This window comes from Patiria miniata, unplaced genomic scaffold (assembly GCF_015706575.1).
Source record: "Patiria miniata isolate m_02_andy unplaced genomic scaffold, ASM1570657v1 HiC_scaffold_21, whole genome shotgun sequence".
NCBI lineage: Eukaryota > Metazoa > Echinodermata > Asteroidea > Valvatida > Asterinidae > Patiria > Patiria miniata.
The window spans coordinates 7364127-7379343 of NW_024037060.1; the positions used below are offsets into that span (position 1 = coordinate 7364127).

General features: G+C 40.0%; 2 protein-coding genes across 2 annotated transcripts; one reads left to right on the top strand and one right to left on the bottom strand.

The window, feature by feature from the left end:
- Window positions 1-5166: 5166 nt before the first annotated feature.
- LOC119729626 (60S ribosomal protein L23) lies at window positions 5167-10739 on the top strand. Its single transcript, XM_038202272.1, has 5 exons — window positions 5167-5235; window positions 6016-6099; window positions 8159-8287; window positions 9090-9203; window positions 10557-10739. The coding sequence occupies exons 1-5, from the start codon at window positions 5223-5225 to the stop codon at window positions 10637-10639; spliced, it is 423 nt and encodes a 140-aa protein (XP_038058200.1). The 5' UTR covers window positions 5167-5222; the 3' UTR covers window positions 10640-10739.
- Window positions 10740-12137: 1398 nt separating this feature from the next.
- Window positions 12138-15217, bottom strand: LOC119729627 (protein NCBP2AS2 homolog). The gene is made up of 5 exons (XM_038202273.1): window positions 15078-15217; window positions 14427-14494; window positions 14271-14304; window positions 13992-14064; window positions 12138-13172 (listed from the first exon to the last, which is right to left on the bottom strand). Exons 2-5 carry the CDS (start codon window positions 14447-14449, stop codon window positions 12988-12990), a joined length of 315 nt encoding a protein of 104 aa, XP_038058201.1. The 5' UTR covers window positions 14450-14494; window positions 15078-15217; the 3' UTR covers window positions 12138-12987.

A 15217-nucleotide genomic window follows, 5' to 3' on the forward strand; every position in this document is an offset into this window, starting at 1 on the left:
CAATCTGCAATTTTCAAGAAACATCTGATTTTTCCCAATTTCGCTTAAAAAAGCAAGGTTAACCCCTTTCAATCTGCAATTTTCCAGAAACATCTGATGTTGCCCTAATTTGGCAAGGTTAACCCCTTACAATGTTTGATTTTTCATACAAATCTGATTTTGCCCAATTTTGCTGAAAATGCAAAGTTAACCCCTTACCATCTGACATTTTCCATAAACACCTGATTTTGCCCTATTTTGCTAAAAAATGCAAGGTTAACCACTGACAATTTGAAATTTTTCATAAACATTTAAAGTTTCCCAATTTTACTAAAAAAGAAAGGTTAACCCCTTACAATTTGAAAATTTTCATACACATCTTATTTTGCCAAATTTTACTACAAAAGCAAGGTTAACCCCTTACAATATGAAATTTTCCAGAAAGATCTGATTTTGCCCAATTTCGCTAAAAATACAAGGTTCACCCCTTACAATTTGAGATTTTTCATATAAATCTGATATTGCCCAGTTATGTTAAAAACGCCAAGTTAACCCTTTACAATCTGCAATTTTCCAGAAACACCTGTTTTTGCCCTATTTTGCTAAAAAATGCAAGGTTAACCACTGACAATTTGAAATTTTTCATAAACACTTAAATTTTCCCAATTTTACTAAAAATGCAAGGTGAACCCCTTACAATTTGACATTTTTCATAAACACCCGTTTTGCCCTTTTTGCTAAAAAATGCAAGGTTCACCCCTTACAATTTGAGATTTTTCATAAACATTTAATTTGCCCAATTTCGCTAAAAATACAAGGTTCACCCCTTACAATTTGAGATTTTTCATATAAATCTGATATTGCCCAGTCATGCTAAAAATGCCAAGTTAACCCCTTGCAATCTCCAATTTTCAAGAAACACCTGATTTTTCCCAATTTCGCTTAAAAAAGCAAGGTTAACCCCTTTCAATCTGCAATTTTCCAGAAACATCTGATTTTGCCCTAATTTGGCAATGTTTGATTTTCCATACAAATCTGATTTTGCCCAATTTTGCTAAAAATGCAAAGTTAACCCCTTACCATCTGAAATTTTCCATAAACACCTGATTTTGCCCTATTTTGCTAAAAAATGCAAGGTTAACCACTGACAATTTGAAATTTTTCATAAACATTTAAAGTTTCCCAATTTTACTAAAAAAGAAAGGTTAACCCCTTACAATTTGAAATTTTTCATACACATCTTATTTTGCCAAATTTTACTACAAAAGCAAGGTTAACCCCTTACAATCTGAAATTTTCCGGAAAGATCTGATTTTGCCCAATTTCGCTAAAAAATGCAAGGTTCACCCCTTACAATTTGAAATGTTTCATAAACATCTAAATTTTACTAAAAATGTAAGGTTAACCCCTTGTAAACTGTTAAATCAATACATGAAGTGTCCCATTTAACTTTTTTAAAACAAATTATTTTTCCAGTTTTTAGGGTAAAGGAATTTTCTCTTTTTCCTTTCTCTTTTGTTGTTGCTATATTTTGCGAATTAACTCATTCGTATAGAATGCTCATAGTCAATCAAAGAATATTTCACACATAGGGGCCTAAATTATATTTTTTGAAATTAAATAGAGACACATTGATCGTGCTATCATATACCATTCTATTACTATTGCAAATTACTGTATTGTTTGGAATGCTCACAATTAAAGACACGTTATTTGAAAGATGTATAAATAATATTTATATTACAATGTACATCTTTATTCTTTCCCGGTATAATTTATGGCGTTTCGTACGTCAATTGGCAATCGCGTCATTATATAATGATAGTCAAATTGATCAAACGAAACTCCGTTTTGATTATAGTCAATTATGAAATATTCATTGATTTATGACATACACCTTTGTTTCAATTTTGATACTACCCGTAGACCTGCCGAGCAGCTGTAGATATCAAACTAAACCAAAGTATAAAAGATAGAGGGTAAACAAAATCAAAAAGTTATGTGCTAGTCAAGCTTTCAGGGATCGGTCTGAGCCATAACAATGCCCCAGCCGATCCCTTAGTTCTCTTCCGGGGTCTCGGCGTCCCCGACCAATACACACTTCCTTCCCTATCCATCCATATAACCCCGGAGGGCTAGGCACCATGTAAAAGCAAAGAGCTAAGGGAGGAACAGGGCGGCCCCTAAGCCCTGATCCTCCGAGTGGACCACATGCCCTGAACCTGTACGAAGGCGCCAACCTGGAACTCGCGGACAGTACCAGCAGCAGTGCTTACCGATTAAGCTAAGGTACTGTTGGTATTTTACGACGGGAAACTAAATCTCTTATAGTGAATAATTGAACTCATACGTTAAAAACCAAAAAGACACCAGCGGGATTCGAACCCGGGACCCCGCTAACCGTGGACGACGAATCGTAACCACTCGGCCATTTCGTTACCTTAGAATTTTCCTTAAACTGAGAAAAGTTGTCTTTATAGGTGAGCAAACGCGCCATGAAGATTACTGGGTCCATTTGCTTTACCTTAATGGGTAAAAACAAGTCGATATAATGAGCCCAGTGCGTTTGGTTTGTTAGGAAGCTGCATAACACAGCCTAATGTGCAAAACAGTCGTGTGCTAGGCGGATCATTACGCAACAATGAACACCGCAATTGTGTATTTTCAAAAGGCAGACGCGTAGATTTCTACTCTTTGTATCTGGGCATATATAGATTCTCACCTCCCTCTTCAGCTATTTCGACTTTCTTAAAAAGAAAAATAGAGACTGTCAGCGAATATCCGGGAGTTGAAATAAGGATCGTCCCCTCGATAGACCTCAGACTCAGTAAAGTTCAACATTGGGCTCAGGTGCGGTTCTAGAACCAATATTTTTTGGGGCGGGGGGGGGGGGGGGCTAGCAGGGTGGATCCAGAATTTTTTTCAGGGAGGCGTGCTGAAATGTAGACCGGTTATTTTCTCCGGGGGGGGGGGATGCCATATTTTCAATGGGGAGCGCCAATAAAATCCTAAAATCATTCACACTATATTAACTACAAATGCACCCTTGTCACGACTATTTCTTTAGGGGGAGACCGTTTGCATGTACATCACAATCCTTTTTGCTAATGCAATTTCTTTTTACGGAATTTATTTTTGGGGGGGCTAGACAAAAGGCTAAAGGCTGAAGGCTACAGCCCCCCCCAGCCCCCCCCCCCCCTAGAACCTCGCCTGATTGGGCTCTTTTTCAACAGCTGTTTTTGCGGAAACTTTACATCTGGATTTTTTAGAAGCATCTGATTTTGCCCAATTTTAGTAAAATATGCTCCAAATTTTGCTAACAAAGCAAGATTAACCCCTTACCATTTTAGATTTTTCTTACAAATCTGATTTTGCCAAATTTTACTAAATATACAAGGTATACACCTCTTACAATTTAAAATTTTTCATAAACATTTCTTTTTGCCCAATTTTGCTAGAAATACAAGGTTAAGCCCTAACAATCTGCAATTTTCCAGAATCATCTGATTGTGTCCTATTTTGCTAAAACAAAATGCAAGGTTAACCCCTTACAATTTGAATTTTTTTCATGAACATCTAATTTTTCCCAATCTTATATATATTGAACATCGCACATAAATGTAAAAGATATTGAACATCCAACATATACATTGCAAAATATTGAATATTGCAACGTTTGACACGCCATACTATAGTGAAGGTTTGCGGTATAACACCATGCATATGGAAATTTTGGGAAGATGTGTGGTCAGTTCTGAAAAGAACCGGTTCGGTTGTAAAACTCGACGTTCCGATCAGTATGCTCTGATCGTCTTCAGGAGGTGGCCAGACTGGTGGGATGGGGCTGCAATTTATGGAGTTGGGTGATCGTTTCCTGACGATCAGAGCATACTGATCGGAACGTTGAGTCTTACAACCAACCGCTTCTTTTCAGAACCACACATCTTCACAAAAGAGATGTCCACATGGTGTTACCACAAACCTCCACTAATAATTATAGCCTTATATAGGCGTAAATTTTTACGTTTTATGTGAGTTGCTCGCCTGGGGCACGCTCGTGGTAATTCCTTTCTCATGAGAGCCGATTTTCCTCCGAGTCCTCAATGCCCCAGCTTATTATTTTTTTTTCAACATTATGCGTAAAGTGATATTAAAGCGGCCGGTCTATTCAGTTTTCGGGTAGGAAAGACTTTTTTCCTGGGGAGGCTGGGGCGTCAACGTCAATCCCAGATGAAGAAACTTGGTCCGATAGTATTGTCTGTATGTATTTTATGATTGGCCACTTCACAGCTATAGGTGACACTTGCACTTGCTGGTTGTATATGAGGCGGGTGATGGAAGAACATACTGAGACCAGGCTGACCTCCCCAAAGCAGCAAAAGCGCTGCGAAATTTGCGCATAGGCAAGTCGACCTAACTTAATTTAGGCGTGAAGTCGAAGGCAAGGGAACATCCCTCAAAATGGCCAGAACCATAATGTATTACTTCGGTGACATCCACTTTCTGAGCAGGCATCGGCACTCCCCTTAATTCGATCTACGGTGCCAATTTGCGCGAATGAGCGTGGTGTCACCGCAAACCGGCTTCTGTTCAGCGAGTTCCAGAATCATCGGATCCAAACGAACACGGGCCTATCTGAAGAAAATTCGCTGTCACAGGAAAAGGTTAAATATTTTTAGCCGATGATTATTGCAAATTCTGTATGAATGGGCTTACCAGGGGCCTACGCTTTTGCCCATTCCAGTACCTTCCTATACGGTGAATTAAGCACGCTACAAGCATAAGAAGGTTCTATCGTCTTGTTCCAGACTGAATAGAACGAAAACTTTACCGGCGGGCAGGAAATAACTCCCGGGGCCGCAACGGGGCCGGGAAAGGGGTTCGTAGCCAAGGCCTGATCTATATTGCTCCGCCATCACAGTTATTATGTGATTGAGGGTTCACACGAATGTGTCACAAGCACCCCCCCCCCCCCCCCCCCCCCGATCCGCCCTTGACGTGATAGCTTGGGTTGGGAGAGGGGCATGGGTATTCTATTGATCATGAAACGGATCAAGTATATATAGACAACTACATTGATCAGGACTGTTCATTCAGGTAGGCAATACAAAAAAATCCGTCCCTTGTATTTTGCGGAAAGTTGTTGTCACAGATTGTAAAATGCGTTTATGGGAATTGTGCATTCTGTCTCTATAAACAGCGCCCTCAAGTGGCAGACACTACACTAGTCTTTTTGATCCAACATGTCGAAGAGAGGTGAGTGATTTCGTACAGTCTTCGTTTTAAATCGACCAGCATCGGCCTGCAGTGATTGTAATTTCAACCAATCGTTGTATTAAATTAAACATGTTTACTCTGCGTTGCTGTAGATTTGTCATATATGTTATTTATTGTGCCAAGAATACATGAATTTACGGTTATAAAAAAAGGTCCGTTCTTTCTCCAACATCTAGGCTCACTTAACGTACAAATGTACACGTACGCCATTATTTATGCACTGTGTAATGCTGTATGGAACGATTATTCTCAATATAGGCCTACTGTAGGAAAGAATTCCATACATGGACATCACTTGACACCCTATACACAAACCTTATTCTTTTTTTAAAAGGGAAATAAAGTCCGACCTAAATTATAAAATGGTCTGATTCTGAATCCCATCTTGTGAATACGAGGTAACAACGATAATTTTGGCATGGAGCCAGACTAAAACTTGTCACCGGAAAATGTTAAAGTAAAAAAAACCAGTAGGGGCCTAACTGCGCATTTTCAGTGCATATCCGGCAAACTAACGTTTACTAAAGGTTTGCTGTCTCCGGCAAAATATACACTGCCTTGTTTTAATGTTATTGCTATTTCTTGCAACAATTCCCCCCCCCCCCCACACATTTTGCACAGGGTAGAAGGGTTCCCACTTGTTTCAGGCTCAGTGGTATTTGTGTGACTTACTCTTAGAGTAAGATGCCATTCTTCCAGTAAATGTCACAAAGAAAGGCGTGCTATTGCTAACTTTTCTTGTTCTTTTTTGACTTTCAGGACGTGGAGGTTCGGCTGGTTCCAAGTTCCGTATCTCCCTGGGTCTCCCAGTGGGAGCGGTCATCAACTGCGCTGACAACACAGGTCAGTACCACTCCACTAAGATAGTGGTTTTCTTATTTCAATGTGTCCATTTTCCCAGGAAGGAATGTAGTACCGTGACACCATTTTGGCAGTTGTAGGCCTATACAAAGCCTATTGGGTGTTATAAAAATCTGTCGAATTGGAAATGTTCTTAATCCCATATTAACCCTAACCCACCTCACTCCTCCAAAATCCTCATGGCGGTTTTGGAGGATTCTAGAGGATTGAGGATGAATGGTGATTGAATCAAATGAGGATTCTGGAGGATTGAGGATGAATGGTGATTGAAGCACATGAGGATTTTGGAGGATTGAGGATGAATGGTGATTGAAGCACATGAGGATTTTGGAGGATTGAGGATGAATGGTGATTGAAGCACAAGAGGATTTTGGAGGATTGAGGATGAATGCATTTTGAGGCAGGACTGTCTGATGATTTTGAAGGATTTGGCGTTGGTTATCCTTCATTTAAACACGAGTGCAAAGTTTTGGGATGAGGAGGATTTTGGAGGATTGAGGATGAATGCATTTTGAGGCAGGACTGTCTGACAATTTTGAAAAATTTAGGCGGAGTTGCAAAATTTTGGAAAATTTTGGAGGATTTTGGAGGATTGAGGATGGTTGTAAGCAACACGGGCCTGGGGGTTAGGGTTAATTGATGTTTTTCATCATATCTGGATTGACTGACAATCGTGAAGGTGATGCACGGTGAAAAAGTGGTTTGCGGATATTGCATTCTAGCCATTTTCCTGTTAGAGATAGGACGATGTAGTTACATAAAATAAAAGTTACATGCACGACTGAGATTTTTCCTTGAAAATGGGCCGAAAAACAGCAAATTTTGCATGCGCGGGCACAATTCTACATGCGCAGAGCCAAAGGTACATGCATCTGTGCATGTGAAACCCCTCTAAATCGACCCTGGTCATAACCAGTTAAGTTAAAATCACTGGAAGAGAGCCACAGGGTCGTCCCGAATATTCAAATATTCGATCGTCAACAGAATATTCGAATAGCCTTTTGCTAGTTGGAATATTCCAAAACTAAAAAAACTACATGCATACACACACGACTGTGATGTTATTTTATCCTCAAGTTAAGCACTGTATTGTCAGGTGCCAGTTTTTAGTCGGTTCATTGTTCCCATCCTTTGAGCAGGTTAAAGCCCTTGAGAGTTAAAGAATACTTAGTGCAAAACACTCCAGCAGACCATATGATCACCGCATGCACATTTTAACTGGCGCGCTCTGCGTGCAACTTTTGGCCAGCGTGATACACAGTTCCAGGTGGCATTTTCGAATATCTGAAAATTTGGTCAAACGCAGTTTCAAGTAATCGAATACTGAATTATTCGAAACTGGACGACCCTAAGGCGTCGCTGAGCCATGCGCGTCGGCAAAATGAAAAAGTTTTTTTTTCAATAAAAGATGATGTCTCAAAACCGCCAAACTCACTGGTTTGACTGGAATCCTGCTGCTGCACAATTTTAACGTGTTTTTAGATGGGGTTATAATCGAGAATAAGCTTTATGTGGCCTCTCCGGACTCCCATATATTTGCACTAAGTTTAGTCGGGCACCATTTGCAGTCATCAGCCGACATTTGAAGCAAAAAAAACAGGTAAAAAAAAAAAAAAGCCGCGTCGCCGCACCACTTTTTTGGCAAGCTCCATACCAGAAACCGGAGACTTTTTTTTTTGGCCTAACAAAACTTTTTTTTGACTTTGGAGGGGATTTAATGGATATCAATTGGGAATTGCTGCACATATATGGTGTGTGGAACAGTTTTGCTACCATATTTGCATAGAATTTTAGGAAAAGATGTTGCAACCTGACGCCACTTCAGCGGTTGTGTACAAAGTCTATGGAGAGTCGGGTATTTCCCAACAAAATTGGAAATGTTTCTCAGTCCCAGATTCATGTCTTATCATCATTTTTGCAATGAATGACCTTCATTGAGATGATTTATGAAGAAAAAAGGTTGCAACATTTTTCCGAATTTTAACCATAAATATCTTAGTGTAACTTGAGCAAATTTTCTGTTTTTTATTTTGCCATGCAGGTGGTAAGAACCTGTTTGTGATTGCCGTCAAGGGAGTGAAGGGACGCCTGAACAGGCTACCGGCAGCTGGATGCGGTGACCTGTTTGTCTCGACTGTCAAGAAGGGAAAGCCAGAACTCCGCAAGAAGGGTAAGTGAAAAAGAAGTACCGTCCAGAGCTGGTATTCCCATCATCAGCCATTTAGGCTAACTCGCTAGGCAATTTTGCTAGGATGCAACCTCAATCCTGCAAAATCCTCCAACTGCCTCAAAATTCCAAAATCATTGTTTCTTGAATGTGGTCCTTGGAGAGGTGACCACTGCCTCAATCCTGCAAAATCCTCCAGTAATCACTGTCAGTATGTTGAGGCAGAACCAGTGACATCCTGGAGCAGTGCGGAGAATTTCAAGTATAATCTAGGCCTAAATTTATAAACGGCTGAGCATAAACAACACAAGGTCCGGCCCAAGACCTTGACGCAGTGCATCCTCCAAAATCAGCCACACGTTTTTGCCATATAGCCTCAATCCTGCAAAATGCTTCAATTTGCAAAGAGGATTTTGGAGGATTTGGGAAGGTTAGGGTTAATATGAAAGACCCAAGGCCTCTGTCAGTTCAGTTTGAAAAAATTCTGAAACACTGGTTATTTAAAAAAATTGACACATTTTAAGCCTGAATTGGTCAATCAAATGACATCTGCTAAGTGTGAATCACATGGCAATGTATTTAGTCTTGTATAATTCAAATTTGAGCCTGCAGGTGTTTTAACCCTAATTGTCCCAGATTCTTTACATAAACGCACAAGTTTTTTTTTTTTTTGAAGTATTTTGCAGGATTTGGAGTAGTACATAGAATGGATCATCACTTTCTGCAGAGTATAAGACATTGAAAATTTTGGAAGGTTCCTAGCCAAAAAAAAGCCAAGAGATTTTTGTTACACTTCTTTTTGCAGTCATTCCGGCCGTGGTCATCAGGCAGAGAAAACCGTTCAGGAGACGCGATGGAGTGGTGTTGTACTTTGAAGACAACGCGGGGGTCATCGTCAACGTCAAAGGAGAAATGAAAGGTGGGTTTTACATTTTCTCAATTTATTTTCCAGAGCTACAACTTATTTATTGAATAAAGATTTCATATTGTTATCTACTAGATCTTTTGTTGCGTGTGAAATGAACAAAAACATTGATAAGTTGGCTGCATGTTGTGTGTGACATTAATTTATTTTCAGAAAGTTATACAGTGTGTACGTATTTTTTTTTTTTACCTACCGTACGGAAAGTCAACAGACCATTTTATACAATCCACTCTCAAAGTATGGGTAATAATAACAATGCATATTGAAGAGAAGAGAAAGGGGTACCATGCATTTAAAGGTATAGTCCATCATTTGTAATTTGGGCATTTTGTTCGTTTGAAGCAACAAAAGTGCTCAAAATCTACAGAAGGGTGCTGAACAACTAAACTGATGAAGTTTCAGCTCAGCTTCAGCTGTATATTTCGAGAAAAACAACATTCTAGGATCTCGATTTCAAATCAAAAGTTGCTGAATCATGTTTTGAATTGGGCCTGAATTCAGCGTCCCAGACATGCTCTTACTGAGCCGATTGCAGCTACGCAATGTCGCGCACCGATCTGTCGAATTATAGCAAGTGCGTGTGCGTCGTGTCAACGCTTGCACGCGTTTCGTCGAATAACAAAATGAACCACTAACGGAAATTTCCAACGGTGCGTCTTAAGACGCACCGTTGAAAATGCCTTCTTTCGTTGATTTCTTCAAAATGACAGCTTGCCAGAAAGAATAATTTCACAGGGAGTTTAGTCCCCTTACTATCTTTCAACCAAGTATGTTTTTCAACAATAATAATTTAGCCAGTTACTTTTTGGATAGCTGCAAATGATGGACTCTGGCTTTAAGCTAAAATATGGTCCCTGAACATGAACACAAACAATCTGGAAATATGTCCGAAGAAAAATCACAAAATTTGGAGCACTTTTGCTTTCATTTTGTTCGGCTTGGTCCATGTACAGTGGCCATCCCCCAACCCGGTCACTACCACGCAGAGAAGGCCTGGTCCTCACACTGTTATTTCCTTATTGAAATAACAAAACCAGTGAGAGGGCACTGTGCAAGTACAGTCCATGCTCGTTAGTACAAACTCTGTTAATACAAAATTCTGGTTACAACAAACATAAAGCCTTGGTCCCGTCTGTGCATTTATGTGCACAATGAATGGGACTGATGTTCCTCTTAATACAAAATTCTGATATAACAAACAATTTCGCTAGGTCCGAACGAGTTTGCTATAACGAGACTTGTCTGTAGTCTAGTTCACCCTCTGTAATTAATGTTCTCCCTTGTTGAATTCGTTTGAGCAGTTCATAATTGATATTTTTTTGCGGTCGTCTTTTCCTCCCTGCCCAGGCTCTGCCATCACCGGACCAGTGGCCAAGGAATGCGCTGACCTGTGGCCCCGTATTGCCAGCAACGCCGGAAGCATAGCCTGATGACTGGACCCACGGAGACAAAAATGTTTATAGTCCAATAATACGCTGGCAGTGAGATGTAGTAAAATAAAACCAGATTTCTTTAAAAAGCTACTGGAAATACTCGTCATGATTTCAGTTATTTCAGTTTGAGTCAGTCTTCATGAAGTTTTTTTTTCAGTGAAGAATTACTGCTAAAACAATTTGTTCAACTGCTTCTGTGAATGAAGTCGGAGAAATTCAAATTGGGCTTGGAATAGCACGTCATTTCTTGTAAGTTAATGTTAAAAGAAACTTTTGCCCTGGTCTTCTCTTAAAGATACCGAAATTGCCTGCCAAATAACGCCTGAAGAGTCATGGCATTTCACATAACTTGGTACTGCTTTAAAATGCTTCCAAATTGATCTGAAAAACTAGGGTAATAAAACTGTGTAGGCTTCGAACCTTCACTCCAACAGTAGCCTTGGTCAAGGCGCTAGTTGTTATTCACCCGGCCGTAGCGCGGTAAACGATATCTTCGCTAGCGCTATGCATGCAGTCATATGTCTATGCATACAGTGCATTAAAAAAACAGCGTGAACAGCGACCTCACGCGGCCACTATTTTTTATGCAAATCAGTTGGACCCAATCTAGCGCCTTGGTTCAATCGTCCATGTGAGGTTTTGGGGGTGGTGCTCATTATGTTAATAGCCTTAGCTGACCTTAAATGTCGTTTTCTTATTGGTCAATCGTTGCGTGGAAACTTGCATAGTGAAACGTGGCACCGTACACAATCCATACACGTACACATTGTGTGTCTCTGCACACGGCACCAATGCACAAAAACTGTGGTTCCTGTCGCGTCCGCAAAAGGCGGAATAGCTGCAAATAATTTGATGACGTCCGGATTTACCAAGGTGTGATTCGACACTCCACATATTAGCCCCGCCTACATTATCTGTATTCGCATACGAGGTCGTGCACTGGAAATCTAGCGCAAAGTAAAGAAAAACATAAGCTTTTGCAGACGATTGAACCAAGGCTCTCGATCGTCCCCAACTGATTAAACAAATAGTGGCCGCATGAGTTCGCTGTTCGCGCTATATTTTTACATGCATGTGCATAGCGCGACGATTGACCGCGTACGGGACGAATAACGACGAGAGCATTGACCAAGGCTACTCCAACAGAGACCCCCAAGATTATATACCCAGCATGATATGACAGGGGGGTACCCCCACCCTTCAATCTCCCTATGCCCTATACACACCCTAGACTATTGTTACCTAACGCAACCCTCCTAGATATATCAAAAGAATTCCCGAGATTCTGGTAACACAATGACCAACACAAAAGGGGGTCCCTCTTTCACATGTAGCGCTACATATGCAAAGTTAGGCCCTTGGAACCCACCCAACATTATCATCAAAGTCGCCTTAATTTTAAACTGACAATATTAGCATTTCTGCAATGGGACTTTTCCTCAATTTTGTGTGACCTTTTTTTACAAATACAAAACCACAGACTAGACACCAATACGCAAGTGGGCTACATTCATGTTGTTTATTCTGTACATGGTAATCACAATCAAAACTTTACAAATCCATAAAATTACGGGAATTTAAATAGTTCTATATACAAGTCAATGAAACCCTACAATCTCATAATGCACCTCTTATCCGTAGGTAAAGCAAAGTTTCAACATGCCCTGAATGCATGTCCACAAACCCCTTTACCACAGAAAAAAATAGAGCAATATACAAATTGTAACCTCATTAAAAAACATATATGCCGATTTAAATCCTAAACTTGAAGTTTGTGACCATGTGTTTTAACGAGGGATTTTTAATACCTTTAGGGAGAATTTGAAGAAAATATTAAGACATAGGTGATGTTCTATTGGGGAAATCGGATAAGAAGTTTTAATGTTACTTTGTGAATTCTCACAAAATTTAAAGCAATTGTCTTGGTGGAAATGGCTCATGTAGAACTACAAATGAAGTTCTGGGGCAAATACTATAGAGCTACATGTACATTAAAGCAGAAAACTTGGGGGGGGGGGGAACCCTCGGAACCAGGCCAGTAGCAATATATGCCACACATTCAGTATGTTTGCCATTTTAAGTAAATTTTTCTGTCTCTTGCAAGTTTTTGCCTTTGTAGCTCCATTAAATTTGACTCTTCTTCAAGCGGCATTACTGGGGTATAATTTGCAGGGATTACAAAAGGGGCCTCAATTTCTCAAGGAAGGGCCTCATCAATGGAGCACACGCCTGGGGGGAGGGGGAGGCAATGGTCCCCTTCCTTTAGTTACGCCACTGCCTTGTTCACAGCTCAAAAGCACTTTCCTGGTATCACAAATAGTCCATGAAATCCATGGCAATGCATCTCAATCCTTGAACTGTTTCTTCTTGATCTCTTTCTCAATGTCCTTCATTCCGTCTCTGAGTTCTCTGGCAAAGTTCCTAGTGAAAGACGAGGCCATCCTGGTTCCCTTCTGACTCTGCTGTCTGCTCTCTTCGGCCATCTTCTTCAGAGTCTCCGACTCGGATGCCTTCTCAATGGCTTCATGACCTGAATTTAAATGTCAAGCTTATTATACCATCACTCAAACTGCAACCAACTTTCTGAAGATACTATGATTAAAAGAGGGGAACCCCCACCCCCTTCCAAGTAAAGTCCAGCACCTCTGAAACGATACCCTCTCTTTGAACTCGTGATTTGACAATCTTTCAGAAAACTTTCCTACCTTCCTTAATACTTCTTCCCTAACTTCAAAAACATTGCAATAATCGGGTTATAAATGAAAAGATTGAGTTTCAATAAAACAAGCAGGCATTCCACTTTTCCTTGGATTAGGCCAAAAAAAAAAGTCTCCAGCTTCTGGTATGCGTGCGCGTTGCCGTAACCATGCGCGTCGGCAAAATGAAAAAGTTTTTTTTTCAATGAAAGATGATGTCTAAAAACCGCCAAACTCACTGGTTTGACTGGAATCCTGCTGCTGCACAATTTTAACGTGTTTTTAGATTGGGTTATGGTCGAGAATAAGCTTTATGTGGCCTCTCTGGACTCCCATACATTTGCACTAAGTTTAGTCGGGCACCATTTGCAGTCATCAGCCGACATTTGAAGCAAAAAAGTCAGGTAAAAAAAAAAAAAGCCGCGTAGCCGCACCACTTTTTGGACAAGCTCCATACCAGAAACCGGAGACTTATTTTTTTTAGCCTTAGCCGATTTCCTCATTTTTCAATTTTCACAAATGATATTAAAACCTGAACAAACTGTATACAGTCTTGTAAAGCTAGGAATTTCCTCTTTTGTTGTATGCCTGAAGAAAGAAGTGTCTAGATCAAGGAACCCTAAAATAAAAATGAAATGTACATTGTAACTTACTCATTGCCTGGGCTTTGTTCATGCTGTATGCTGTAATCTGGGCTATCCGTCTCATGACCCGTGATTCTGCCAGCTGGAAAAAAAAAGGCAAAAATTCATATCTGTTTTAACCAAACTTGGCTACTACATTGAAACAAGTTACACATGCAGTTTCAGAATACATGTATGTCAAAAATATTTAGGCTTTCTTGGAGGTGTAGAGTAAAAACTGATATTTTCCTGCACGACTTTTCAACATAGGAGATTTGATGAACAATTTTCCATCCAATTTGGACTCACCTTCTCAATAAGCTGTTCATTGTTTGCGAGATATCTGAAAATAAAAGGCAAAAGTTTTTTTTAAGAATATAGAAATGGTTATAGGCCTAATTGTAAAATATGTCAAGAATTTACTAAACTCAATTATGAAATAATGGAAAAGGAATTGAAACATACCTTAGTAGAAAGCGAAGAGGCATGTTGCAGCAAGATCACTTGAGTTTTGATGACGTCATTCAGATAAGCTGGGGAACACAATGTAAACATTAACAGTTAAAAAATATATAGTGGCTATCGTTACGACAGCTGTAACATGATGGCTTTGGAGGATTAAGTCCGAGAACCAATCACTTGTTTCTGGTTCCAAGATCCAAAGATCCTGACGTTGGTGTAATACTTGTAATTAGGTCTGAGTGAACCAGATGGTCGACTGCCGTAACAATAGCCACATAAAAAAAAAAAAAAAAAACACTTTTATAGCTTTACATGTTCTACCATTTCTCCACGGTTCATATCAATATTGTTTCACAACTCCCGGTAGCCCCACTTGTGTGGCCGCGATATTGCTGCGCATGCTCCGACTCTCTGAGATACAGCGCAGCAATCGCGGCCACACTAGTGGGGCTAAACTCCCATAGACTTTGTACATAAGTCAGAGAGGTGTATTGGATTAACTTCTTTCCAAGGTTTCCCCGAAGTAAATATAATTTAAGTACAATTGATGTCTCAGATTTATAAAAGAGTATCAATATTTTACGATACACATTACAGAAAACAAGTTTTAAAGCCTATTTTGAAGTAATTCGAACTACGGAAAAAAAACCATACCGCGATACCGGCGAATGCTTCGCGTACTTCACTAGTGGACTGGTCGGGCTCCCTCATCCATTGCAATTGAATTAGCATTAATTGATGACAGGGGACCAGACTTAAATCGCCACTGGTAAGTAGTCGTAGTTCGTGTCGGA